The sequence below is a fragment of the Lepidochelys kempii genome, chromosome 24 (genome assembly GCF_965140285.1).
Source record: "Lepidochelys kempii isolate rLepKem1 chromosome 24, rLepKem1.hap1, whole genome shotgun sequence".
NCBI lineage: Eukaryota > Metazoa > Chordata > Testudines > Cheloniidae > Lepidochelys > Lepidochelys kempii.
In genome coordinates, this window is record NC_136403.1 from 8,210,471 (window position 1) to 8,236,156 (window position 25,686).

At 51.7% G+C, this 25,686-nt stretch overlaps 2 protein-coding genes across 2 annotated transcripts; one reads left to right on the top strand and one right to left on the bottom strand.

Moving 5' to 3' along the window:
• Positions 1–178: 178 nt before the first annotated feature.
• Positions 179–4,350, bottom strand: OAZ3 (ornithine decarboxylase antizyme 3). Its single transcript, XM_073323114.1, is given in 6 exon segments — positions 179–465; positions 1,154–1,239; positions 2,214–2,389; positions 2,848–2,913; positions 2,915–2,975; positions 4,068–4,350. Coding segments are annotated over 6 exon segments (543 nt in total). The 5' UTR covers positions 4,088–4,350; the 3' UTR covers positions 179–331.
• An 8,410-nt stretch (positions 4,351–12,760) lies between these two features.
• On the top strand, positions 12,761–18,898 carry MRPL9 (mitochondrial ribosomal protein L9). The gene is made up of 7 exons (XM_073322715.2): positions 12,761–12,905; positions 13,210–13,369; positions 14,198–14,322; positions 15,432–15,482; positions 16,304–16,405; positions 17,126–17,209; positions 18,418–18,898. The coding sequence occupies exons 1-7, from the start codon at positions 12,801–12,803 to the stop codon at positions 18,535–18,537; spliced, it is 747 nt and encodes a 248-aa protein (XP_073178816.1). The 5' UTR covers positions 12,761–12,800; the 3' UTR covers positions 18,538–18,898.
• Positions 18,899–25,686: the final 6,788 nt, after the last annotated feature.

Consider the following 25,686-nt stretch of genomic DNA (forward strand, 5'->3'; position numbering starts at 1 on the left):
CATGTTAGTGGGGCAGTTGATTGGGACCCTATGCAGTTTTTATGAACACCTGTGACCTCAAGTGTGAGTCAGAAGCTGCAAGGTTGAGTCTTTCTTTCCTCCCTGCCCCCAGTGCATTCTGCATTGAGTGTCAAAGCCCTTCCCCTAACCAGACACCACACCTGTGCTTTCACACCTGTTTAGTGATGTTCAGTGGGGACACGCTCAGTTACACACATCAGCTCAAAGCCTCTGCCCGATCCTGCCAGTTCCAGGCCCAAGTTAAATGGGAGCTAAGCCGTCCCCCCTCCATCCTGTCCTGTCTTTGAAGAATGCCCAGCTTCAGGAACTCTCATGCCAGCTCCGGACAGCAGTCTCGCTCCAGCGGGCAAACCATGAAGATAACGTCCTCCCAGGGTGGCAGCGAGGGATGGTCTGGTCTGACCACCTCAAAGCCCAAGTAACTGAATGCTCGGAACAGGTCTCCTGGGGGTCAGAAGAGACAGGGTCACAATTATTAAAACTAGCTGTTCTGACCTCCACTTGGGATTACATGCCCCTTAGCCCCAGTGTTCGTGTTCCTCTAGAGTTACTAGACCCTGACATTACAGTGGGATGAGAGCAGAAAGGGTGGGGTGCTCCATGAACACATAAAGTTGTGCGATCAGCTTCCATTGAAAAGCCTCGGCTGCATGACAGACGTCAGACCAGGGCCTTAGTCTTTTAATTGCAAAGTCAAATAGCTTCTCTTACCTACAAATACAGTAGTAATGGCTCAAAATACTGCAGTTCCTATCGTCACAGAGCACTGCAGAATTGCGTACTTTGTTTTAAAATGTGGGTTCCCACTGGACATGCACCCTCTGTTCTTACATACAGAAAAGTTGGGAGAACAATATTCTTCCTTTGACTGCTGGTCTCTGTGCATTGCACATCCAGGGTAAATAACAGCCATTTCTGGACAAACTGTATGCTGGGCAGAGAGCAGCCTCTGCTCCCGTTAACAGAAGCCACTAAGCTAGCAAGAAAAGAAAAGATTCCCATGGAAATGCATTCACTGTACATTAAGTATCAAAAACATGGCACAAGCGACTTGCACTTCTCTGTACATGGAAGGTGATCAATCTCTGTGTCTGGGTTCACCTACCAACCGCCAGCCCGGAGGGCCCCTTACCGCGATCACTGCGAGCCAGCTGGAAGTTCACAAACACGAGGTTCACGGCGGTCTTTTCCTCCACGTATTCCAGCGTCGCAGTCAGGCTAGAAAGAAACACACCCCTGTGCTCGAACAAGCTGAGAAATAGCCCCTGGGGGGAGTTCCAAAGGAGTGAGGTGCTCAACTCCCATTAAAATCCAGGGGGAGTTGGGGGGGCTGTGAAAATTCTAGCCCTTCAATATGGATTTGATTGATACAGGATTGGTTGGTCTAGTTCTGTAGTACTGTGATTTGGTGGCACTTGGGAATTAAAACACAACACAACCACAAGCAGCAGCTGTATAAAACCCAGTTTGGTCCGCCAGAAAGAGAGAAACAACAGAGGAGTTTCAAACCTCTATGACATTTCCAAGACTGAAGAGGAACAAGGGGTTGGATTCGGTTAAGGGGGGGCTCATTTAGAAGCTGGCACAACTGTTATGGCTGAGAAGAGCTGAATAAAGTTACATGGGTCCCTCAGCCAGCCTTCCCCTGACTTAGGCAGCTTGAAGGCGCAGCCCCAGTGAGCACACAATGGGCATGGAGGGTCAGCAGTTACTGTCTATGATCTTGGACACCACACTGTGGGAGCTGCTGCCTTTTTCCTGCCAGCCACCTAATGTCACAAGGTGTGGGGGTGGGAGTGATTTCCAGCCGCAGAAAGTCAAGGGATAACTATAACCTGGCTCAGGAGACATAGGCCCTGGGATCCTTAACATCCCAGCGCTTTGAAAGAAATGACGCACAGATGGAATAAAGGACCAGTCAGCAGCACGCTCCAGAGGAGCTAACCCTGCGCTGCCCAAGGACTTCGCGGGGCGTGTCCAGCTGTCTGTCTCTAAACTGCGGGACTGCAGCACCGAATGCTTTCAGGCTCTTCGGTGTGTTTGCAAATTAAACTGGAGTTACCCTAGATCACAAGTGTCTCAGGGAGGCAGCGTCCAAAACAGGAGGGTGATGGCTGGGGCTGCTTTCTCCCATGGCCTCCAGACAAAGGAGGCGGGAAAGCCCCTCTGCCATCCTGGGCCAGGCTCCTTACCTTTCGCGGTTGTTTTGATCCAGGGCACCGCGGGGCGTGTCCAGGAAAAGCTTGCCGTCAGTTAGGAGTCCGTGCCAGTGAGCAGAGCTGTGGGGACCTAGTTGGAAATGGAAGTCCAGCTGGACAGGGAGACCAGGGAGCAGAAGGTCGCCAGCAAACACTGTCAGGTTCCCAGCCTGCAAGAAAGCAGCGAAGCCCCCGTTACCAGGCGCGCTGGCTGGCTGAGAGCCAACACCTGTTAACGCTGGGGTCTGCCAAGGGGAATCTAGCTCTACACCCAGATCCTACTGAGTGGGACCTCCCAGCCTGAACCCCTGCCCATGGCTCAGGCCCATGTGCTCTAAGCGCCGGGGAGCCTAGACTAGGATCTAACTGAGAAGACCTGGGATTTACAGACAGGAAGCCAGCATCATGCAAGGCAGCTTCCTCCCTGCGCTATTTCCCATCTAAAGAATCTGAAACAGTTTCTTGTTCAAAGGGCAAACGTTAATGATTGCTGCCCTTCCAGTTCCTCTGGGCCCATCACCCTCCTCTGTAGACACCCCAATCCTCATCTCCTTAGACACAACCTGTAGCTACAGAACAATCCCCTTGATGCACCCTGGACTCAGCCAGGCGGCGGGAGGTTGCCTACCTTGTACAACTCTTTTAGCTCGCCCTGGTTAGCCCCTCTGCTAGCCGGGCCGCCTCCCAAGGACTCAGGAACATTGGAGGCAGTAGCGAGGTCTGACGGTCAGGCTCTCGCGCTCAGTCAGGGTGATACTTGAAGGACAAGAGAGAGAAGGACAGCAGGGATGAAATCCTGGCCCGTTTGCAAGTCAAGGGGAGTTTTGGCTTTGACTTCAGTGCGGCCAAGGTTTCATCCCAGGTCTGTAACAAATTGCTCCTACAAGGGAAAATCCATTGTAAATTCCTCAGCTCCTTATCCCTTATCAGGCCGAACAGTCCTTTATTCTGTAATTAGCTACAGTGAAGGCAGATGCTACCTCATTGTTAACGGCAACAAGCATGCAGCCTGCTTTAAAGGACATTTGACTGATTGGTGTTGCCTCGGAGAGCCGTATGCCCTGAGGAATCAAATCAACGCAGCTGGAGAAGGTACTTTGAGGGTAAATACTGTAAATGATTCCCAGCTTGACTTGACCTGCAGGAAACCACCCAGAGGGGTCAATCTTTTCCACAAGGCCAGTTTAACTGGTGGACAGACTGTCCTGTTCATCACCTTTCTAATGGGAACTAACTCTGGCTCGCAGTTAGGAGCTTTATTAACAAATGCAAAACACCCTCATTAAGAGTAAAATCTGTGACTACTGGAATAGTATGTGGGGTGGGGGAGGTGTTTCACCCTCCCCACTTCAACTATATACAGAGACATGGGGGGGGGGCAGCTGATTTCAGAAGATGCTGAGCCACCCTCCCCTCTGAAAACCAGGCCTTTCTAAGGGGTCTCAAGTTGGGCTCCTAAAATCACCAGTTGCTTTTGAAAACGCGATGGTTGATTTGTGGTGTGGTCACGCACCGGGACCCAGTTGTGCTAGGTGCTGTATAAATACAGAACAAAGGCCAGTCCCTCCCCCACAGAGTTTACAGTGCAGTAAAATCTTGGCCTTAAGAGATCAGAGATACGCCCCAGGCACCCCTTGTTGGTTTTTTGAAGGATGAATCATTCTCAAAGCTCCAAAAACAACGATCAACCAGTTACAGGCTGGCCCCCGGCTCCGGAAAACAGGGACTTCTCCCCTTTCCAGACATTTCTACCAACATAAGGGTTTGATTCCCACCCCAGTGCCAAATAGAAGGAAAGCGACAGTTCCCTGTTAATCTTCGATTGAGGGGGTGGGAAAAGCCACTCACCTCCCGCGGAAAGGCACCATCCTCCGCCGGTAGATGAGGCAATAGCGATAGCAGTAATAGTAATATGCAAAGGGGGAGCAGGGGGGGTGTGAGTAGTTCCGTTTCCTCCCTCTCTCAGTGTAAGAAAGGGAAAACAGATAGGTGTGGTCCCGGAGCAGCGACGTTTCTTCAGGCAGTGCCTACCCGTGGCAAAGTGAGCCCCCGAGCCCCAGGGCCCCAGCTCAAGTAGCCAGGTTCTTTGTGACCCAGCCATTGTGACGTTTCCCCATGGGGAGGGCAGCATTGTGACATGCCCAGCCAGGCCACACCCCCCAGGGACACACCTAGGTTATTCCCCTCCCCCTTCCGGGCACTAGTGTAGGATGTTGCCATTGTGCGGCCGGCCTTCTAATATCCTGCTCTAAAGGGGACGGAGCTGTAGTTTGTGGGGGAGGAGGGGGTCCCTCAGTCCCTGGCATCCAACATGTGTCCCCTTAATCCCCCAAACTGCAGGGTCCATATTGATGTAAACGATGGAGATTATGATGGTTGGGGGCCTCTCTAAATCCTGGCTCCCACTGTGGGGTCCCTGTGTAGCCCCCACCCTGCTAGGCCCTAGAGTGGGTCCTTTTCTCTCTGCAGCACTATGCCAACAGGGCAGATCCCCTCGGGTTTGGGGAGTCCGAGACTCAGAGAATTGGAGGCCAGACGGGACCACCAGCTCATCCAGTCTGACCACCCGGCTCGCACAGGCCCCGCACACTAAACCTAACACCCCAAAGTATCACAGCCCTCGGGAGCCTAGACTGGTCTGTGCCACCCATGCCAGAGGCCCCCGCCATGGCAGGGAAATGATGATGTTAGAAATACCCAGATCATCCCAGCAAGTGATAATCCCACACAGCAGAGAAAGGCGAAAACCTACCCCGCTCCCGCCAAGGTCCCTGCCCATCTGTCAAAGTTCCTCCCCCACTCTGAACACTAGGGTACAGATGTGGGGACCTGCATGAAAACCTCCTAAGCTTATCTTTACCAGCTTAGGTCAAAACTTCCCCAAGGTACAAAATATTCCACCCTTTGTCCTTGGATTGGCCGCTACCACCACCAAAGAAATACTGATATTTACTGAGCCCCCCAAATCTCAGCTAGGGTGAAACACTGGCTGGGATTTCTTCCTGGAGCTCTAGGAAAAACAGAGTTAATAAGACACATGCATCTCTAAATATACTACCAAGTACATAAAGATTAACAATATTTTCCACATCTCCAGGACGGTTTTAACCAGTTGATTCTGGGAAACTTTTACGGGAGAGTGCATCAGCCACTTTGTTAGAAGCTCCTGAGATGTGTTGGATGTCGAAATCAAAATCTTGGAGAGCTAAACTCCACCGAAGAAGTTTTTTGCTATTTTCTTTGACGGTGTGAAGCCACTTCAGTGCAGCATGGTCGGTTTGCAGGTGGAAACGCCGTCCCCAAACATAGGGGCGTAGCTTTTCCAGAGCGTAGACAATGGCGTAACATTCTTTTTCACCAACTGATCAGTTGCTTTCCCTCTCAGACAGTTTTTTGCTGAGAAACACTACAGGGTGGAATTCTTGATCAGGTCCTTTCTGCATTAAAACTGCTCCCATACCACGCTCGGACACATCTGTGGTTACTAGGAACGGTTTGTCAAAGTCGGGGGCCCTTAGTACAGGGTCAGACATGAGTGTCGCTTTAAGCTTGTTAAAGGCCCTCTGACACTTTTCGGTCCACTGAACAGCATTTGGCTGTTTCTTTTTGGTTAGGTCTGTCAGTGGAGCAGCGATTTGGCTGTATTGCGGTACAAATCATCTGTAATAACCGGCCAAGCCTAAGAAGGATTGAACCTGTTTCTTTGACTTTGGGACAGGCCACTTTTGGATAGCATTCACTTTGGCCTGTAGGGGGCTGATAGTTCCTTGACCCACCTGGTGCCAAGGTTAGTCACTCTGTTTAGGCCTATCTGACACTTCTTAGCCTTAACAGTTAGTCCTGCCTCCCTTATGTGCTCAAGGACTTTTCGTAGATGTTCCAGGTGGTCTGCCCAGGAATCCGAAAATATGGCCACATCGTCAAGGTAGGCGACTGCATATTCTCCTAATCCCGCTAGGAGACCATCTACAAGTCTTTGGAAGGTGGTGGGTGCATTTCGCAGCCCGAAAGGGAGTACATTAGATTCATACAACCCGAGATGTGTGGTGAAGGCTGACCTTTCCTTGGCAGATTCATCCAGCGGTACCTGCCAGTACCCCTTGGTTAAATCCAAGGTAGAGATGAACTGGGCCCGTCCCAGTTTCTCTAATAGTTCCTCTGTGCGTGGCATTGGATAGTTGTCTGGGCGAGTTACAGCATTTAGCTTATGGTAGTCCACGCAAAAACGTATTTCCCCATCTGGTTTGGGAACTAAAACCACTGGAGATGCCCATGCACTTCCAGAGGGACGGATTACCCCCATCTGTAACATATCCTGGATCTCCCGTTCTATAGCAGTTTTAGCTTGGGGAGACACCGGTAAGGTTGGACTTTAATTGGGTGAGCATTATCTGTGTCAATGGAGTGGTATGCCCATTCAGTCAGTCCTGGGGTGGCTGAGAACGTCGGCGCGTAGCTAGTGCACAGTTCCTTGATCTGCTGTCGCTGCATACGCCCAAGGGTCACGGAGAGGTTCACCTCTTCCACACCACCAGCACGTTTCCCTTCGTAGTAGACACCTTTAGGCCACTCAGCGTCGTCTCCTCCCTGGGCTGTAAACTGACAAACCTTTAATTCTCTGGAATAAAAGGGCTTTAGAGAATTAATATGGTACACCTTAGGCTTTCGGTTGGAGGTGGGAAATGCTATGAGATAATTAACAGCTTCCAGGCGCTCTTGGACCGTGAATGGCCCTTCCCACGATGCTTCCATTTTATGGGCCTGCAGCGCCTTTAAAACCATGACCTGGTCTCCTACTTTGAAGGAACGCTCTCTGGCATGTTTATCATACTAGGCTTTTTGCTCTTTTTGAGCATCCTGTAAGTTTTCTCTAGCAAGGGCTAAAGAGATTCAGAGGGTGTTTTGTAGGTTGGTTACAAAGTCCAGAATGTTAGTTCCTGGAGAAGGTGTAAATCCCTCCCATTGCTGCTTCACCAACTGCAATGGCCCCTTAACCTCACAGCCATATACAAGTTCAAATGGGGAAAACCCTAAACTGGGGTGTGGTACAGCTCTGTAAGCAAAGAGCAACTGCTGCAACACTAGGTCCCAATCATTGGAGTGCTCATTTACGAATTTACGTATCATGGCCCCCAAAGTTCCATTAAACTTCTCCACCATGCCATTTGTTTGATGGTGGTAAGGAGTAGCAACCAAGTGATTTACCCCATGAGCTTCCCAAAGGTTTTCTGTAGTTCCTGCCAGGAAATTAGTCCCTGCATCTGTGAGGACGTCGGAGGGCCAACGTACCCTGGCAAAAATGTCTGCTAGTGCCTGGCACACACTTTTAGCCCTGGTGTTGCTTAGAGCTACTGCTTCCGGCCATCGGGTGGCAAAATCCATGAAAGTCAGTATGTACTGCTTTCCTCTGGGTGTCTTTTTCGGAAAAGGACCCAGAATATCCACAGCTACTCGCTGAAATGGAACTTCAATGATGGGGAGTGGCTGGAGAGGGGCTTTGACCTGGTCTTGGGGTTTTCCCACTCTTTGGCATACTTCACAACACCGGACATAGGTAGAAACATCCTTGCCCAGTCCCTCCCAGTGGAATGACCCCCCCCAAATGGTCTTTGGTCCTGTTCACCCCAGCATGGCCACTAGGATGATCGTGGGCTAAGCTCAAGAGCTTGGCCCGGTAATTAGTTGGAACTACCAACTGTCTCTGAGGATGCCAGTCTTCCTGGTGTCCACCAGAAAGAGTTTCCTTGTATAAAAGTCCTCTTTCTACAACAAACCTGGATCTATTAGAAGAGCTGAGAGGTGGTGGGTTGCTCCGTGCCGCCGTCCAAGCTCTCTGGAGGCTTTCATCTGCTTCCTGTTCGGTCTGGAACTGTTCCCTTGATACTGGAGACATAAGTTCCTCATTGGATTGTGGACCTATGCTTGGTCCCTCTGGGAGCGATGTAGGGGATGGGGCTGTTTCTGTTGACTGTGAACCGCTTTCCACTGGTGCACTATGTTGGGATTCAGGCTCCGGCTGAGCCTCTTGTGTAGGGTTATTGGCTGCTGCCGGTTCAGGTTCGGTGGGGCCCTCTGGTGTTGAGGTTGCAAGTACTGGATTCAGTGCTGGCAATGGGTCTGGTGTTGGTTGTTCGTCTGGTTCCGGTTCTGGGATTGGTTCCGTCTGAGTCTCTGGGACTGGATCCACTACTGCTGTTGCAGACATTGGCCTGGGGTTCGGGTCCATCACCTCTGACTGGGTCCTGATAGAAGTTTCCAGAATAGAGCTAGGCCTCACGGCTTGTTTAGCCTGGCTACGGGTGACCATTCCCTCCCTCTTGGCCCGCTTCACATGATTGGCCAAGTCAGCATGGGGATGGGATAATCATCATAGACTGCAAAAGTCCACGTTCCTGACCAGCCCTGGTACTGAACAGGCAACTTGGCTGTAGGCAAATTGAATGAGTTGGACTTGAAGGGTTGAATCGTCACTTGGATCTTTGGGTTGATTAAATTGGGGTCCTCTAAGGAAGCATGGATAGCTAACACTTGTGCTCCAGTGTTCCTCCACGCGGTGACCTTCTTCCCGCCCACACTCACAGTTTCCCTCCGCTCCAAGGGTATCTGGGAGGTATCTGGGCCTGTGGAACTCTGGTGTGATCCCGGTGCAATGAACTGTAATCTGTTGGGGTTCTTGGGGCAGTTGGCCTTTACATGCCCCAGCTCATTACATTTAAAACATCGTCCAGCTGACGGGTCACTGGGGCGAGGTGGGTTGCTGGAGAACGGGGTGGTGGGACGATAAGGGGTCTGGAGGGTTCTTTGGGAGGTATGTGGGGCTTTGGGCGGCCCCCGGTGATAGGGTGTGGTCTGGGGTGGTCCCTTCTGGTCTCCGCTCCAACTACAACCAGTTTTCTTCTTCTCGACCACCTCCACCCATCTGGCTCCAATCTCTCCTGCCTCGATTACAGTTTTGGGCTTCCCACCTAGGATGTATCTTTCTATTTCCTCAGGAACACCCCCTAAGAATTGTTCCATTTGCATTAGGAAGGGCAAATTACTGGAGATTCAACACTTGCTCCTGATATCCAGGCATCCCAATGTTTCACAATGTGGTAGGCATGTCGGATAAATGACACGTCTGGTTTCCACCTTAGGGCTCTGAACCTCCGACAAGACTGCTCGGGTATTATCCCCATTCTGACTCTCGCCTTGGATTTAAACAGTTCATACTTGTTCATGTGTTCTTTAGGCATTTCAGCTGCCACTTCAGCTAAGGGTCCACTGAGCTGCGGCCTCAGCTCTACCATGTATTGGTCAATAGAGATGTTGTACCCAAGGCAGGCCCTTTTGAAGTTTTCTAGGAAGGCCTCAGTATCATCGCCTGCCTTGTAGGTGGGGAACTTTCTGGGATGGGGAGTGGTACCTGGAGAAGGATTGCTAGGGTTTGTTGGTATATTCTGCTGAGCCTTTATCTTCTCCATCTCCTCCACATGCTTCCTCTCTTTTTCCTTCTCCTCCAGTTCTTTGGCCCTTGCCTCCATTTCTTTGGCCCTTGCCTCCATAGCTCTCCTGTGAGCAGCCGCTTGGTGTTGTTCTGCCTCTTTCGCTGCCTCCCTTTCTTTTTCCTTCTCCTCCTTCTTCAGCCGCATGAGTTCTGTCTGTCTTTCATGTTCCCTTTGTTTTTCCTCAGCCTGAAATCTGGCTAATTCCAGCTTTTGTCGAGCCGTGGATTTTGTCATTCTAACCTCTCTGTTTTTAAATAACTTTACCCCCGAGGTTTAGAAATAAACAAGCAAGACTTGGCTGTAAAATTTTGCTGTGCTGTAATAGAATACCTATTCTCTGATAGTGATTGTCAGCCTACAGAAAAAGACTATTCCCTTGTCTCTGCTCTGGGCCCAAATCAAAGCAAAAAACCTCCAACTATTTGGAAACCTGCTTACCAGCAGCCTAAAGGAAAAAAAATTCCTTTTCAAACTTGTGCTCCTTGTAAAAAATCAAAATCCTAAAAAAAAACCCCAAACCCCTGCCACTTTCATCTCCAGGCAAATGGGTAGAACACCCCCCACCCCCGTTTACTTTTAGGGGAAAAAAAAACTCTGGGTTGGAAGACTGTGAATTTCCCTGCAGGAGTTAAGTACCCTGCCTCCAGGCAAAGAAAACCTGCAATTCACAAAGATAATCCCCTTTTGTCTCTGCTTGGCCACAAAGCAGAGAAAAAACAAGCTGCTTTCAGTTTCAGCTGCTTTCTGGACTTCCTTTCCAAAGGAAAAAAAAAATCCTTTTTAAAATCTGTATTTCTAGTTCAAAAAATCTCAGCTGGATCTCAAAATGATTTCAGGTTAATCCCCCCACTCTGCCACCATGTCAAGGTTCCTCCCCAACTCTGAACGCTAGGGTACAGATGTACCTGCATGAAAACCTCCTAAGCTTATCTTTACCAGCTTAGGTCAAAACTTCCCCAAGGTACAAAATATTCCACCCTTTGTCCTTGGATTGGCTGCTACCACAACCAAACAAATACTGGTTACTGGGGAAGAGCTGTTTGGAAACGTCTTTCCCGCCAAATACTTCCCAAAACCTTGCACCCCACTTCCTGGACAAGGTTTGGATAACCTTTGGATCTGAGAACAATGAAAAAGCATTCAGTTTTCTTACAAGAAGACTTTTAATAGAAATAGGAGTAAATAGAAGTAAAGAAATCCCCTCTGTAAAATCAGGATGGTAGATACCTTACAGGGTAATTAGATTCAAAACACAGAGAATCCCTCTAGGCAAAACCTTAAGTTACAAAAAAGACAGAAATAGTTATTCTATTCAGCACAATTCTTTTCTCAGCCATTTAAAGGAATCATAATCTAACACATACCTAGCTAGATTAAGTGAGCTGTAGCTCACGAAAGCTTATGCTCAGATAAATTGGTTAGTCTCTAAGGTGCCACAAGTACTCCTTTTCTTTTTGTAAAAGTTCTAAGACTACATTCCTGGTCTATCCCTGACAAAAGCAACATATAGACAGACAGAGACCCTTTGTTTTTCTCCCTCCTCCCAGCTTCTGAAAGTATCTTGTCTCCTCATTGGTCATTTTGGTCAGGTGCCAGCGAGGTTACCTTTAGCTTCTTAACCCTTTACAGGTGAGAGGAGTTTTCCTTTGGCCAGGAGGGATTTTAAAGGGGTTTACCCTTCCCTTTATATTTATGACACCATCTGAGCTGGGGGGCAAATTCCTTTCTGGCCCCACCTCTGGTGATCAGTTAGGCCCTGAGTGTGTGAGCAAGAAGTGCCAGTCAAGCACCTATGAGATGCTTGGTGCCCCCTCAGAGCATGGCCTATCTCCAGCTGTGGCCATCCCTGATGCTTCAGAGGAAGGAGATTAAAACAACCCAACCAACCCGCAGAATACACGGGGGCAGCAAATCCCTTCCTGACCCCTGCTCGTGGCCATCTGAAACCCTGAAGCATGAGCTCTAAAAACATAAGAGATAAACCAGAAGTGAACCCCAGGGCTGCTGAGCCCTGCCTCCCCCACCACCACCACAAGCAACCCCATCATACAATTACACTCATATATTTGTCTGGGGGCCTCTAGCAACTGGGGTGACCCCCCCCTTTTGAACATGGAAATGGAGACCCTTGAGAATAAGTGGCCGCAGTTCAGCAATTGGGAGGGAGGGGGCACAGACAGGGGACATGGGAATTTCTGTGACCATGGCCATGAGGGTTCCTGGGAATTACCCCTCCCCGACCTAGGATCCCAGAATATTGGGCACCCTTCCAATGGTTTGAACCCCCCTGATGCTTTGGGGGGCAGAAAGCATGGACAGTGGGTGGGGTCCCAAAGGGGGGAAAGCGTGGGGATCCCTGAGGATGAGTTGGGGGGGTCCTTGAAGGGCACTGGGAGAGAGTTGGGGGGAGTATGGGGAGGGGAAGAGGTTCTTGAGGGGACCAGCAGGGGAGGGGTTCCCTTAGGGGAGCAGGGATTTTGGGGAGGGAGTCTCTGGCTAAGATGGGGATGGGGGGACAAGGCCAGGAAAGTAGGGGTAGAATGGGGATATTACAGGGATGGGGGTCCCTGTGGGAGGCAGGGGAGTGTGGTAATAGTGGGGGGTTAGGAGGATGGGGTTCCCTGAGGGGTGCAGGGAGGTGGGGGTACAGTGGGGGTTAAGGGGTCCCTGGGGGAGCAGGGAGGTGGGTTACAGTGGGGGGTTAGGGGATGGGGGTCCCTGGGGGAGCAGGCAGGTGGGGGTACAGTAGAGGTTGGGGGTTCCAGGTGTACAGGGGGTGGGGGTACAACGGGAAGGGAAACAGGGATCCCTGAGGGGTGCAGGGAGGGTTAGGGGATGGGGGGTTCCTGGTGTACAGGGGGGTGGGGGTTCAGTGGGGGAGGGGGTCCCGGGGGGCAGGTAGGGGAGGGTTCAGTGGGGGAGGGGATCCCGGGGGGCAGGTAGGGGTGGGCCCGTAAGGCGGAAGCGAGGCGCTGCGGGCGAGGGGGCGCGTCAGGCGCGCTGCGGGCAGCCCGGGCTCGGGGTCCTTCCTCTGGGCCGGCGCGGCGCGGCGCGGGCCCTTCCCCCGGGCGGTCGCAGGCGGCCCCGGCGGAGGATGCTGAGGCTGGGAGCGGGGCGGGGCTGCGGCCTCCTGCTGCGGGGGCTCGGTGGGGAGCAGCTGGGGGCGCAGAGCCGGGGGCTGGGCCTCTCGCTCAGCCGGGTGAGGGGCCGGGCTGGGGGGAGGGTCCCACCCGGGGCTCGTCTCTCTCTCGGGGGGTCACCCCCCGGGCTGGTCTCTTGGGGGGGGTTATCTGGGGGGCTGTAAGGGGGGGGTCACACCCTGGGCCCGTCTCTCTCTCTCTCTCTCTCTCTCGGGGGGTGGGAGTTCAACCCCTGAGGCTGATCTGGGGGGGGTCATGCCCCAGGCTGGTCTCTCGGGGGCTGGTTTTTCCCCACCTGCGGGGGGGTGGTATTTGGGGGAGGTCACCCCCCCCCCCCCCGGGCTGATCAGTTTCTCTGCGCAGGGCACTGTGGTGGTGGAGCGCTGGTGGAAGGTCCCGCTGAGCAAAGAAGGGCGCCCGCCTCGCCTGTACCCCAGGAGGCACCGCATCTACAGGCTGGTGGAAGACACCAAGACCCGGCCCAAGGGGGAGCTGGAGCTGATCCTCACTCAGTCTGTGGACAGTAGGTTCCCAGTGCAGCCCCCGCCCCCACCTAGCACAGTAGGGGCATTTGCTTTCCACACTGAAGAGCTGAAGTGGTGCTGGGTATCTGTCATAGGAGTCTGTATTTCTTTCCTGATTTGCACCAATCTGTTACGAGCTCGGTGTTAGCTAATGGTTAGAGCAGAGAAGTGAATCAGGACTCCTGGGTTCTGTTCCCAGCTCTGCCTCTATGCCCCTAGCAGTCAAATGGGGAGATCACTGCACTACAAAACAGGAGTGATCGCTGGATGTGGGGTGTTACCTGTTAAGACACAGAGTGGTTTTGGAGTTTAGGAATAAAGGAGTTATGGAAGTAACTATTATTGCACTGGTGCTAAAGCCTGCCCTCAGATCTCAGGCTCAGGCCCAGACCCAGGAGTTCTGACTCCGAGTCCTCTGCTTTAACCACTACACAAGAGCAACTACTCAACTTGGTGTCCTTTGGTTTTATTTTTAAATGTTATTTTTGGATAGAGCTTTTCCTTTCCATAATACCCTAACTCCAATTATGAGTGTATACACACACACATTCTCATATATTCTGAATATGAAGTGTGGTATAGTGAAGCAGCTGATAGTCCCCATACAGCGCTCAATCATCTCTCAGGCCTCTGTCAAAACATTTCTGCTTTTTAGGCCCTGTTTTCCAAACTCTTTTTGAAATGCCATTTTCCTTTTCTTATGTTTGACGTGCTCTGGCATCCTTCTTGTGAGGAATGTGCTGTGTAACTATATAAAAGCTCTCTAATTACCTGTGTGCTGGGTTTGCCAGTGATGTCATATTGTGCCCAATGTCTCTCATTCACAGACTTGGGAAGCCGGGGTGATGTTGTCTCAGTGAAGAAATCTCTGGCTCGTAACAAGCTCCTCCTTGAGGGGCTTGCAGTTTATGCCTCTCCGGAGAACAAAAAAATGTTTGAGGAGGAAATGAAGGTGAGTTGGAGGAGGGAATTGCCTTTCCAGCCCACATCGTGCTCTTTGCTGTCCTAATGTGCAGAATTCTGCCATGAGCAATTTGAGATTCTTACTGGATTCAGCAGGAGCAGCATGCAATCTCCTAAAAGCTAGGATTTGGCTCGCACAGTTAACCTGTGATTTCGTTGGGGGAAATATACCAGGCCCTGAAAGTTTAGTGTCTTCAGCAAAACATCTAGGTAGTGCAACCTCAGAATGAAACTGCTGCTCACTTGGGGCTTTGTGATTTTTTTTTTGAGATTTGCAATCAGGAGACTGTAAATCGAGAGTAGTTTTGTTTTCAAATAGGTTGATAGATTTAACCTTTTTTAGCAAATTGTGTGTGTGTGTGTGTCTCGCACGCGTTACTGGGATTTGAATTCCTGATTGTTTTGTTAGAAACAGACTGCTGAAATCTTGCTAGCAATGTTAAAGATGTATTTGGGAACATCCTGTAAAGACTATTGCGCTAAAATCAATTGTTTCTAGTATCTCCTATAAAATGAGTGGTGTATAAAATGCCTTTCAGTTAATATAATCTTGCTAATGACCAGGAGACCCATTATAAATTGCAAATAACAGGTCATTTAACAAATTCAACTTTTTAAAAAGACATCCCCCTAGTACAATGGGCTGCTGGTCCATGATCGGGGCTCCTAGGCATTACAGTAATTCACATAATGATCAAGGATTCTGCATTGCCAAAAGTCCCTTCTTCACCTGCTTTGACAAGTGCTGTCTAATTTCAGTGATGTAACACTGAATACACTAGTAAACCTACCATACAAAGCCAAAAAAGACCCCTGCTATTAAAGCTTTGTTGCAAAGTGGCGTGAGGACTGGGACTTTTGACAATTGTTGGATTTGCTGGCTCGTGAAATGGGAATTAACGAGTTGTGACTCACTTATAGCCCACCGGAGACATCCTATCCCAAAATACCCAGAATGGGGACATGGCTGACACTAAGGCATTTTGAATTGAGAGCTCCAAACCTAACCCCAAATCCTGGCCTGTACAGAGATGAACTGCGAGACATTGTTAACTGTGTGTTCATCTCACTTTTCCCCCCCAATCTTATTTCTCATAGCTGCGTGATGAAGGGAAGCTGGAGAGACTTCAAACCCAGAGTGGAGAAAAGGTGAGTAGAAGGGATATTTTCAGGGGTGGGGAGACCTACGAATGTTTGTGAAATAGCGGTGCGATTCCAGTGAAATATGAGAGAATCCCGGCCAACAAAACTGAAACTCCTGGCATGTTAATAGGAACCTGATCTGATTAGTGATGTCACTGGCATGGTGTCTTTTTAAATGGGGATGTTTGTTCATATAGCTTTTTTCCCCAATAAAAAGCAAGGACAAATACATAGACTGTGAGCCTGTAGGGCAAAGCGCTTGTCTTTAGCTAAACTGCCATTCCATACCTACTGTGGTCTCTAAACGACTGATACTATTAGCCCTTCTAAAGGGAGAGTGAGGTTCAGTCCAGTTTTGAATCAGAGTTATAATGAAGGTTCAATCAACCAGTGGTACCCAGCTCTTAACATGATCTTGGCAAGAGAGTTTACCAGACCTGTCCTGCATCAGTGACACTGAAACATCTTTACCCTGGGCTAGCTCTTCAAACAAACAGCAAGTTCAGTCAGTGCTGGCTTCATGACACCGGACAATGAAGAGCTGTTCATTTCATGAATGTTTGTAGCATGGGTGACAACTGGGTAAACTCCCCCTCTTCCCTCCCTCTGTCCTGCCAGTGTGACTTAATCCGGACTTTCTGGGACCCTCCTGCAGGCATGAGTGGGGGAGGGGGGGGAAGAGTTCATTCTCCGTGGGCTGTGCAGTCTTGGGTTCTGTTACTGCAGTGGTTTCATGATGCAGACACTTGTCTGCTAGAAATTCAACTGAGACCTGGCCATTCCTTGCACTCACGCTCTCCATCTGTCATCCTCCTGCCCTTCCCTAGACCGTCCAGTTCCTGAGGAGCTGCCGTCTGGAGGTGGGGATGAAGAACAACGTGAAGTGGGAGCTGAACAACGAGATCGTTGCCCGCCACTTCCTGAAAAATGTTCGTACTCTGGCTATGACTGGCACTCGCGTGCGGACTGAGGGTGGGGGAGGTGGCTAATTTAGCTCTGCCCCTGGGGTGCTGAGAGTGTTAATCCCAGACAGCAAAGCTGGCTCACTATAGGTTGGGATTTAGTGAGCGGCTCGAGTGGAGGCTCGTGAATTTATCATAAGGGGCTAATCAGGATAGACCAGAAATCTAGGGTGAGGCCAAGGCCTCCGCGTTCTCAGTAGACGGCTCTTGGCTGGGGTTAGGATTTACAAGGCCAAGCCCGTCCTAGTGTTAAGCTGGAGGGCATCTGCAGGAACCTGTCTACTCCCTGCAGGTCTCTGCCATCTCCAGGCCTCCCAGCTCACCAACACTCGGGCATCTGTCTCAGCAGACCGTCCCTGTCCAGCCCTCCTGTTTCCAGGCTTCCCTGCCTGCGCTAGGAGCGCTCCTTTACGCTCCCCAGCAGGCAGTCACATCAGTCTGGCCCCTGGCCCCCTGTTCCCAGCTGGGGTTGGTGAGCCACTTCCAAACTCCTGTTCTTAAAAGGGCCATGCAGGACTAGCTGGCCTCTGACCCCTGCTGCCCTTATAGGGGCAGACCGCCTTGTTCCACCTAGTTTAAGCATTGAACACCCACCAGCCACCGTTTGTGGTGAGAATAGAGGGACAGCTGCAGGCGTTAGGTTGGAATGAGCATCCTGGGGCTAAGTCATGGTGCTGATTCTTTCAGCTTAATGTCTTTGTGACGCCGCATGCGGTGAAGCTGCCCGATGAGCCCATCACGAGATGGGGTGAATACTGGTGTGAAGTGACGGTAAGTGCACGTTTCTTTGGAAAGGGGGCAGCTGCTTTTGTTTGAAGGTCACTTAGCTACAAACGGCTCCAACTTCCTCGTTCCCTACCCTCCCTGTCACCCTTCACGGTGGGTTTGGAAGATGACAAGGGCTGCTGGCTAGAGCCAGGAAAATGGGAATTGGGACAAATTCTGATCTCAGCTCTGGCCACCCGCTCGCTGGTGGCTTTGGGCAAGTCACTTCCCTGCTCTGTGCCTCAGTTTCCCCCCTCTGTGACACAGGGAACATACTTGTTGCCTCTTGGGGGGGGGGGTTGGGTGGCTTTGTTGCTGACTGGGCCTCCTTTGAGATCCTCAGGTACGAAGTTACTGCTGCATCCCACATCTGCACCACCTGATCCACTCCAGAGTGCTTTACAAACTAGATACCCACAGAAACGCAGCCCCTCTTTTCCTTCCTGCCCACTTGGGGGAGGAGAGCCAGCTCTGAAACTTGCAGGCCGAGTGCCGAATTGGTGTCATTTATAGCTGTACCAATTTGCATCGCCTCCTGCTTAATTTGCTGTATTGAAGTCCTGATGCATGCGTGCGTACGTGCTACATTTCCATGTTGGTTATTGCAGCTCGGCAAGCTACGGGCCTGTAACGTACCAGTATCTTCTCTACATGATGTAACCCCGAAAGAATAGGGAACAGAATGGCCCAACGCTGAGAGGGAGAGAGAGACAGGGGAGAAAGGAGCTGATGTTGCAGGCTGAGATTTGAAATGGAACTGGAGGGATACAGGAGATTTCAGAGGGGAGCAGCAGAGGTGAAGGCCCTGGTATCAACCGTGCAGGAACAGAAGACTGGGTGTGGGGCGATGGGGGAGTCGGGCACAGTTTGTCAGGTCAGCTGTAGCAAGCCCATGAAGGGTTTTAAAGGTGAGGTTGCTTGTGCAGCTAGATTTGAAGCAACTCTAAATGTCTTCCCTCTCCGAGGCATTGGTAAGCTTGTGTCTGGACCTGCCCTGAGTGCTCTCTGACCTCAGGCCTAGTGAGTGTTTCCTGCCGGTGAAACCCTTAGCCAGCGACCAACAGAAACAACCGGCTGTGGAGGGATCTGGGACCCAGCCACTTTCCGCCAGCGTGGGAATCTGGCCCTTTGCATTCAGTTAACCTGGAAGCACGTGGCCGGCTCATTGTCTGGGGCCCTAACCCATGTCTCCGTCCTGGGCTTGTGTGTTGCAGGTGAATGGCTTGGACACTGTCAGGGTGCCGATGTCTGTGGTGAACTTCATGAGGCCAAAGACCAAGCGCTACAAATACTGGCTGGCCCAGCAAGCGGCTCAGGCAGCATTGAAGGGGTAAAGGCCCCTCCGCGCTGTCCTGGGGAGTTCTCCTCGGAAGGTTGGACTGTTGAGGGAATCCCCCTGCTGCGGTGTCTGGACCCTTCACCCTGCCAGCTGAGAAGGGCAGCCAGGCCTCAACTGGCCTCTCTCTCCTGGGGGCAGTTAGCTAACTCCTTGTAAACTCTGTGTCAGTGTTTGGGGGAGGTTCTCACTGCAACCACGAAGGGACCCCCCCCGCCCATCCCTCCCAGGTGGGGCTCTCTGTACAGGACCAGGAAAGCACCCACCGTGCTGTATGTTGCTCCCAGTCAAAGCAGGACACCAGAAAGCTCACAGCTACTAATAAAAGGCTCCCGTGTCCAAGCCACTGGCAGTGTAAATCGGCTGTGTCTTGATGCTCTCGGGTTCGGTCAGACGACACCTCGGAATTGGGGCAGCTGGAGGCCAAATACCCTATGGGGAGCGGAGGGGAGAGCACTGGGAGAAGCAGCCACCAGTGACTCACCTGATCAGTAGAAAAGCACCAAATGGTCTGTTCCCAGATGTCCAGCCTGATGCCCGCTAGTCCCAGTGCTGATTCCAGTCCAGCTGGATGGGGGGAGAGGAAATGGAAGGTGGAGAGTCCCCTACAGGAAGTTACCTTATTGCAGGAACAAGACTCTCAGCTGAGCTGGAGATCCCAGCTCCCTTTCACCACCCTCCCTGACGCAGGCATCCTAACAGAATGGGGGAGGGATGCACCCACAGCCGGCACTCTTCCCCTCTGCCCCTTGCAGCTACTTCATGGGTGAATGGGGCTAATACCGCAGAGCTAAAGAACCATTATGTTGCTCATTTTCAGCTGCTCTCAAGGTGGTGGAGCAGGGCTTAAATGCAGCTGTTACAGTGCAGGCAGCAGGAGAAGCAGGGACTCAGTCCTGCCAACCCTTCCTTGGGGTGTAGCCAGTCAGGGTCCTCTGTGCCAAAGCGCCTTTCTGCTAGTTGCTCTCAGCAGCATGGGCAGAGACTTAAATGCCCTGCCTCTAGCCTGACTGGGGACCCCAGCTGGTTTGGTCCCTGATCAAGGGGCCAGGGGGAGGGAATCTCCATGTGGTGACTGCTTCCTCTACTGGCCTACACCCCCATCTTCGGCCTCTGACACTGCCAGGGTGTCCCCATCTCTGCCAGGGCTGAGCTCTTTCCGGGGGCCAGTTGCAAACCCATCCAAAGCAACCTGATCCCACCAGGACATCCTCCCTTGTTCCCTCTAGCTCCCTCGCTGGGCTAGTCTGAACCCTTGTTGCTGGCTGGAGCCCACCAGAGCTACCTCCCGCCCCTGTTCAAGGTTCCCCACTCTTACTGAGGGGGTTAAATCCATCCCTGCCCCAGCTCTCTGCCTCCAGGAGAGGCTGGTCAGATGCATGTCCACCTCTGAGGGGGAGAGGCAAGTTCTAAAGCTGAGGGTGCTGGTCAAAATCCTGTGAAGCCCAAGTTTAAAAGGCCCAATAGCACGTGCAAAGTCCTTGGGATGAACAGTCAGCCTGGGCCCTTCCCCAGGAGCCATGCTCCAGGGGGCTGGGAGGATGCAGTGTCCCAAGCAAGGCTCAGGCCCTGTGTCTCCCCCATGAAACACCTGAGCCGAAGAGCCACTCACTGCAGAATGTGCTGCCCCTTCTGCAGCTAAGGGGGAACCCAGCATTGGGAAAGGCCCCTCTGACCTCCCAGTGCAGGCTGGGGCCTGTTGGGATTTGCCAAGTGCACCATCTTCTCTGCCAGCAGTCGCAGGGAGGTGAGGGCTGTGTCCTGCAGCTCAGGGTGCCCAGAGAGCTTGATCTGCAGAAAGACCAGCCACTAGCCCCTGTTCTCTGGCGGTGCCCCGGCAGCTGCTTTCAGCCTGGCGGACCAAGGTCATGCTAGTCTCATGCACCCACCCTTAAGCAGCACTGAGACCTATTGCTAGAGCGTGCCAGTAGGAGCATGCTGGGGTCCTTGTCCCACCTTTGCTACTTCAGCAACCCGCTTCCCCTCTGCGTTTCACTTCTGCCTGTAACACGGAATAACATTGAGTCCCTGCATCTCGCCGGCTTTGGGGGTCAGACTCTGCCGGCTGTGGGGTGAGGAGGCCCGCACTCTGCCTGGGTTAGGCCCCTTGACTTCAATCCACCTCTCCCTTTGTAGCTATCTAGTACCTGGCACTATCATCTACAGCTTCTTCCCTAGCCACAGTCCAGCCCCTGTCAGGCAATTATAACCCACCCACTTCCATGATGCTTTGCAACACAGGCCAGCAGCCAATCAGACAAGCCAGGATCCTCCTTTAAATAGTTCCCTGCAAAGTGGAAAAGTGAAAGAAGAGATTTCCCTCTGCTGCTGCCCTAGCAGCCTGCTCGCCCCAGCAGCCTGTTTTTAAAAGGACACGTAAAGGGATAACCTAGGGGTGGAGGCTGGAGGACAGGTAGGATCACCCTCTCTCCAGGTAAGAACACTCTAGTGCATCTTGCCTGAAGGATCCCAAAGCACTTAACAAACTGCTGTACAAACAGGATTGTTTGGCCAGTCATCAAAATGCAGCCACTTCTGGGGAGCACACCGCAGTTTCACAGCCCACAACGACACGGTCACGTTTTGAGGACTAGAAGTGAAATACCCCTGGCTTGTATTTTCAAAAGTGAGATGAGATTTGGGAGGCTTCTTTTTTGGGGCTGCTCACCTCGAGCCATCTCAAAGGGGTCTTGTTTTCTGAGGGCGGGCGCTTGGCCCTTTCTGAAAATCCGACTCCTTCAAGGTTTCTCAAGTTGGGCCCCTAAAATCACGAGGCCTTGGTGAAAATGTAGGCCACTATAGCCCAGGGACAGTGCAGGTGGAATGTCCTCACCCATGTTGGAATTTAGCCAGGACATTCTGGGGATCTACTGGATCAATTGTCGGTTATAGAGCCATTGAGGGAGGGGGACCAGCGATTTACTGTGGGAGAGGGCAAGGAAGTACTGCGGATTAGGGATCACCCCTGATGAGGAATCTACTGCTGACTGCCGAGCAAGCAAAGAAGGGGGGATTCATGGGAAGCTGCTCAGGATCTACTGCAAATAAGGATCCTTTGAAGGATCTACTGGCAATTGGGGAGGGGCTAATAATTAGGGAATCTGTTAATGAGAGATTAGGGATTCTCGTTGGGGAGAGAATTGAGGAGGACTTGGGGGTGTGGGTGCAGAAATCAGGGAGAGGTTAGCTGAAATGAGGATGCAATGAATGGTGTATAAATGGAGACATCCAGCCCTGGCATCCCTCTGTCCTACATGCCTTAGAGATACATTCCTAAACTACCATAGCAGGCGAGCGCTGGCTAACACCCGGCACTGATCCATGCCCCTTAGAGAGGTTTAAACCATGCAGGCAGCAGAAAATTCAGCCGCTTCCCCAGTTCTGCTTCTAGAGTCTTTTGTCTTTTTCTTGTAGTGACGCATGCAAAGCCAAATCCCCCATCCCAGCGAGTGTCATTCCCCACCATTCAGACTACATAGTACTTTGCCCACGCCGGCACCCAGGGCAAGCGATGGGAGGCCATGGCCCGCAGGCTTTGAAAACCAGGCCAGTAAACAAAGATCAAATGAAAAGATCAGAGCTTTGTTTAGGGGCTGAGTTAGGTGAGAGGCTGATGAATCCGGTACTGGCCCTTCGCAGTCCTTCTTACACAGTAGCCAATCCTGCTAGTAAATCCCGGCGTTGCGGCTTCGATCTCCAAGGATAATCCATCCAAGAGATCATTATTACTGAGCATCTCTATCGCGATGGTGACTGGAGGCCAGCCAAGCCAGGACTCTGTTATACTAGGCTCACTACAAGTGCATCTGAATCAGGGGAGGTGCATAGGCAGATGAGTCACGTTAACTTTCCCCTTCAGAATCCATCCTGAATGTTATTGAAACTCATGAGTTATATACGGTCCTGTGTCGGGAAGGAAATTGATTGGGCTGGATGCGATCAGCGTGTTGCATAAGATGAAATTACATTTTGTCGGCAATCTGCACGATATATGGGCTCTTTAAATTTTATACGGGGCCTGATAAATCGTTTGAAATATCCAGCCTCGGGGGATGTGGCTGGGATGCAACGTTTTTTATGAGTCGGCAACCGGGCTGGTGGCGTCGAGACGAAATGGAACCGAGTCACGTGCAAATGAAGAGTCATAATGCAAAACTAGCCAGGGATGGCAACGCTGAAGTCAAAGTGATTATGGAAATGCAAGAGCGGGATGTGTGTGAGTTGGGTCTCTATAGGCGGGTTTCTGTGTTGTGTCTCTGCATGTTTCTAAGTGTGTGTTGTGTCTGTGTGGGTGAATCCGTCGTCTGAGTGGGTGTCTGTCTCGTCCACTCACTGTTGTGTACGTGTGTGTCTGAGAGTGACTTGTTTGTGTGTGTCAAATCCTAGGCAAAGTTTCAGGGGGCATTGAGAGCACAGACACAGTGTTGTCCCTGCTGCACAGTCACATTGTGTTACCTCAGCGACAGGGAGTGGTCCCTTCACTGGCCTCTGAGATGAGTTTTGGTGGGTCTCAGCCTAGTTCCTCTAGCAAACAAGGTCCCCACCACAGCAATCTGCCTGACAATCCACTTCTCAGCAGAGGGGCCATGGGCTGCATGGCCCCAGAGCCTGGACTGCCTGCTCACCTGGATGATGTTAGTTGAGACTGACCTAAATTCTTGCCCTGCCCCTGCCCGGGCTGTGCCTGTACTGTGGCTAGTCGGGGACGCAGCTTTCTGGGCACTGTTCAGTGGCACTGAACTTGCTTGTTTGTGTTTAAGCCTCTCGGACAGCCTGGTGCCGGCTGCTTCTCCCCAGCCGGGTGCGGTTGCTCTGCCTTTGCAGACACGGCTCTGTCTATTGCGCCAAAAGGGATGCAGCTGGGAGAGCTGTTTGGGGCCTGATCCTGCTCCCAGCCATGGGAGCTGCAGGGGTGGCACTTAGGGTGGGGGCAGTGTGCGGAGCCCCCTGGCTGCGCTTACACATAGGAGCCAGAGGGGGGACATGCTGCTGCTTCCAGGAGCCACTCAGAGCGGGGCAAGCCCTGGATCCCGCTCCCTGCCATGAACTCAAGGGAAGAATTAAAACATCTGGAGGGCCGGATGCAGCCCTTGGGCCGTAGTTTGCCCACTTCCAGTCTAAACAGACAGGCGGTGAGAAGGGAAACAGGTACTGAGCACAGACCTGCCTTAGGTCATTCTATGTCCCAGTCCACTGCTCTCCCCACTAGGCCACTCTGCCTTCGTCTTCATTCATTTTCTTTCTGTGATCCCCTTTAAACACTCTACGATGTTGTCTTTGTGGCTGGCCGGCATTTCTACCTTAGGCCCAGATCGTGTGCCTGGGCTGAGCCCCACTGAGGCCAATGGGACCCTGTCCAGGATCGGGGTGGCGCAGAGCAGAGGGAATGCTGTGAAAAGGTAGGTCGATGACAAAAGGCAGCCGTGTTGGGAGGTTAGGGGCTGGGAAGCACCATAGATTTGCCAGTGGCTTTTTGATGCCATCCCATTCCTCCTAGTTCCACCCTCTTTAATCGCTCTCCCTGCTTGATGCCTATACCCTCAAATGCCATAGATGCTTCCCCCTCCCCGTCACTGCTCTTCCAAGCGAAACAGATTCAACCCTTCTTGGACACTGACCCCTCCAGCCCCCTGCTCGTTCCTAGGACCGCTCCCTGATGTTTGTCACTGATCACAGGAGGGAGAGCAGCTGCCCAGGTGTCTTCCAGAGCAGGATGCAGGTGTGAGTCCAAGCCAGCGTATATCATCCTGGGGACGGGATGGAGCAGAGCAGCCAACTGCTGCTCAGCCAAGGTCGTTTCTCAGCTCCCTGTTGTGTCTGAGGGATGTAAAAGTGGAAAACAGCTTGAAAATGGAAATCCAAAGGGGCTGCCGCATCCCCGCACAGCTGTGGCAGGGCATGAACTAGAGTCCCTGGACCTGCGTTTGCTGGATCGTTCCTTAACAAATGGCCCAATGGGGGGTGCGATCGAATCCCGGCTGCTGAGCAGCCTGAAGCAAATAGGCTTTTCTTTTATCGGGCCGCGCAGCTGCCCGCATGCTTTCTGACGGCAATGGGAGCTGCTTTTAATGGGCAGGAGATGTCAGGGTTTGATCAATGTAATAGCAGAGAGTCTAGCCACAGAGTTTGCTTTGATTTCCACCCCCCCATACACACGCACCCCCATGCACACCCCCACTGGCCTTCTTTCAACTTCTCGAAGTGGCAATTTGCTGAATTTCGCAAGGAGCTGATGAGCTAACCATCAATCATTAGTAAATAGTCATTAATAATCAAATCTTGTCTCGCTCATTGCGCGTTTCAACCACAGCTCTCAAAGCTTAGCTTGTAGGGTCAGTGGGGCGCGGACTGTGTATTCTGTGTTTGTATGGCCTGCTCCGTCACCGGGGTGTCTGGACGCTGCTGTAATACGCCTAATAGAGACCGCACAGCACCTAACGCCATGGGGTTCTGGTCAATGGCTGGGGTGCCTAGATGCTACCGTAATCCACCTAATGTACAGCACGCAGCAAAATGCGGTTCCGGTCCATACTAGGGCTGCTAAGCCCTACAATAATAATGAAGAGGTTTACAAAGGAGAGTCTGTGTTTTTGAGGCCTCCTCTTACTCATGATTATTATTTATTTCTATTGTGGGAGCGTGTAGAGGATCCAGCCACGTTCAGGGCCCCATCATGCAGGGTGCTGCACAGAGACAGAGTGAGAGACTGTCCCAGCCCTGAATACAGTGCTGTTAAACCCGCGAGGTGAAAGAATTCACAAATCCCCCTGCCCCCCAAAATCATGAGACTGCCTTAAAAATTATGGGGATTTCTCTCTCTCTTTTTTTTTTTTTTTTTAAACTGGGGTTCTTCCAATTTGCCATCTGGATTTTGATCCTTGAGGGGCCAGGTTCTCAAGCTTCTTTCTGCAACCATGAATCACTGTCCAGGGAGTATTAGCCCTGAAATCCCCAGGAACCGTTATCTGACTGTTCAGTGAACAGCTTGGCTCCACAGGACTTTATATCCCCAGCCTGTGCACACAGCACCCTGGGTTTGTCTGCTGCTCTCTGTGTACGGGACATAGGCCAGGATTCCACCCTTAGACAACCCCCCTAATTCCTGCCAAGCAGGCCTCGTTTAATTACCTCCCTGTGGAGAGATGGG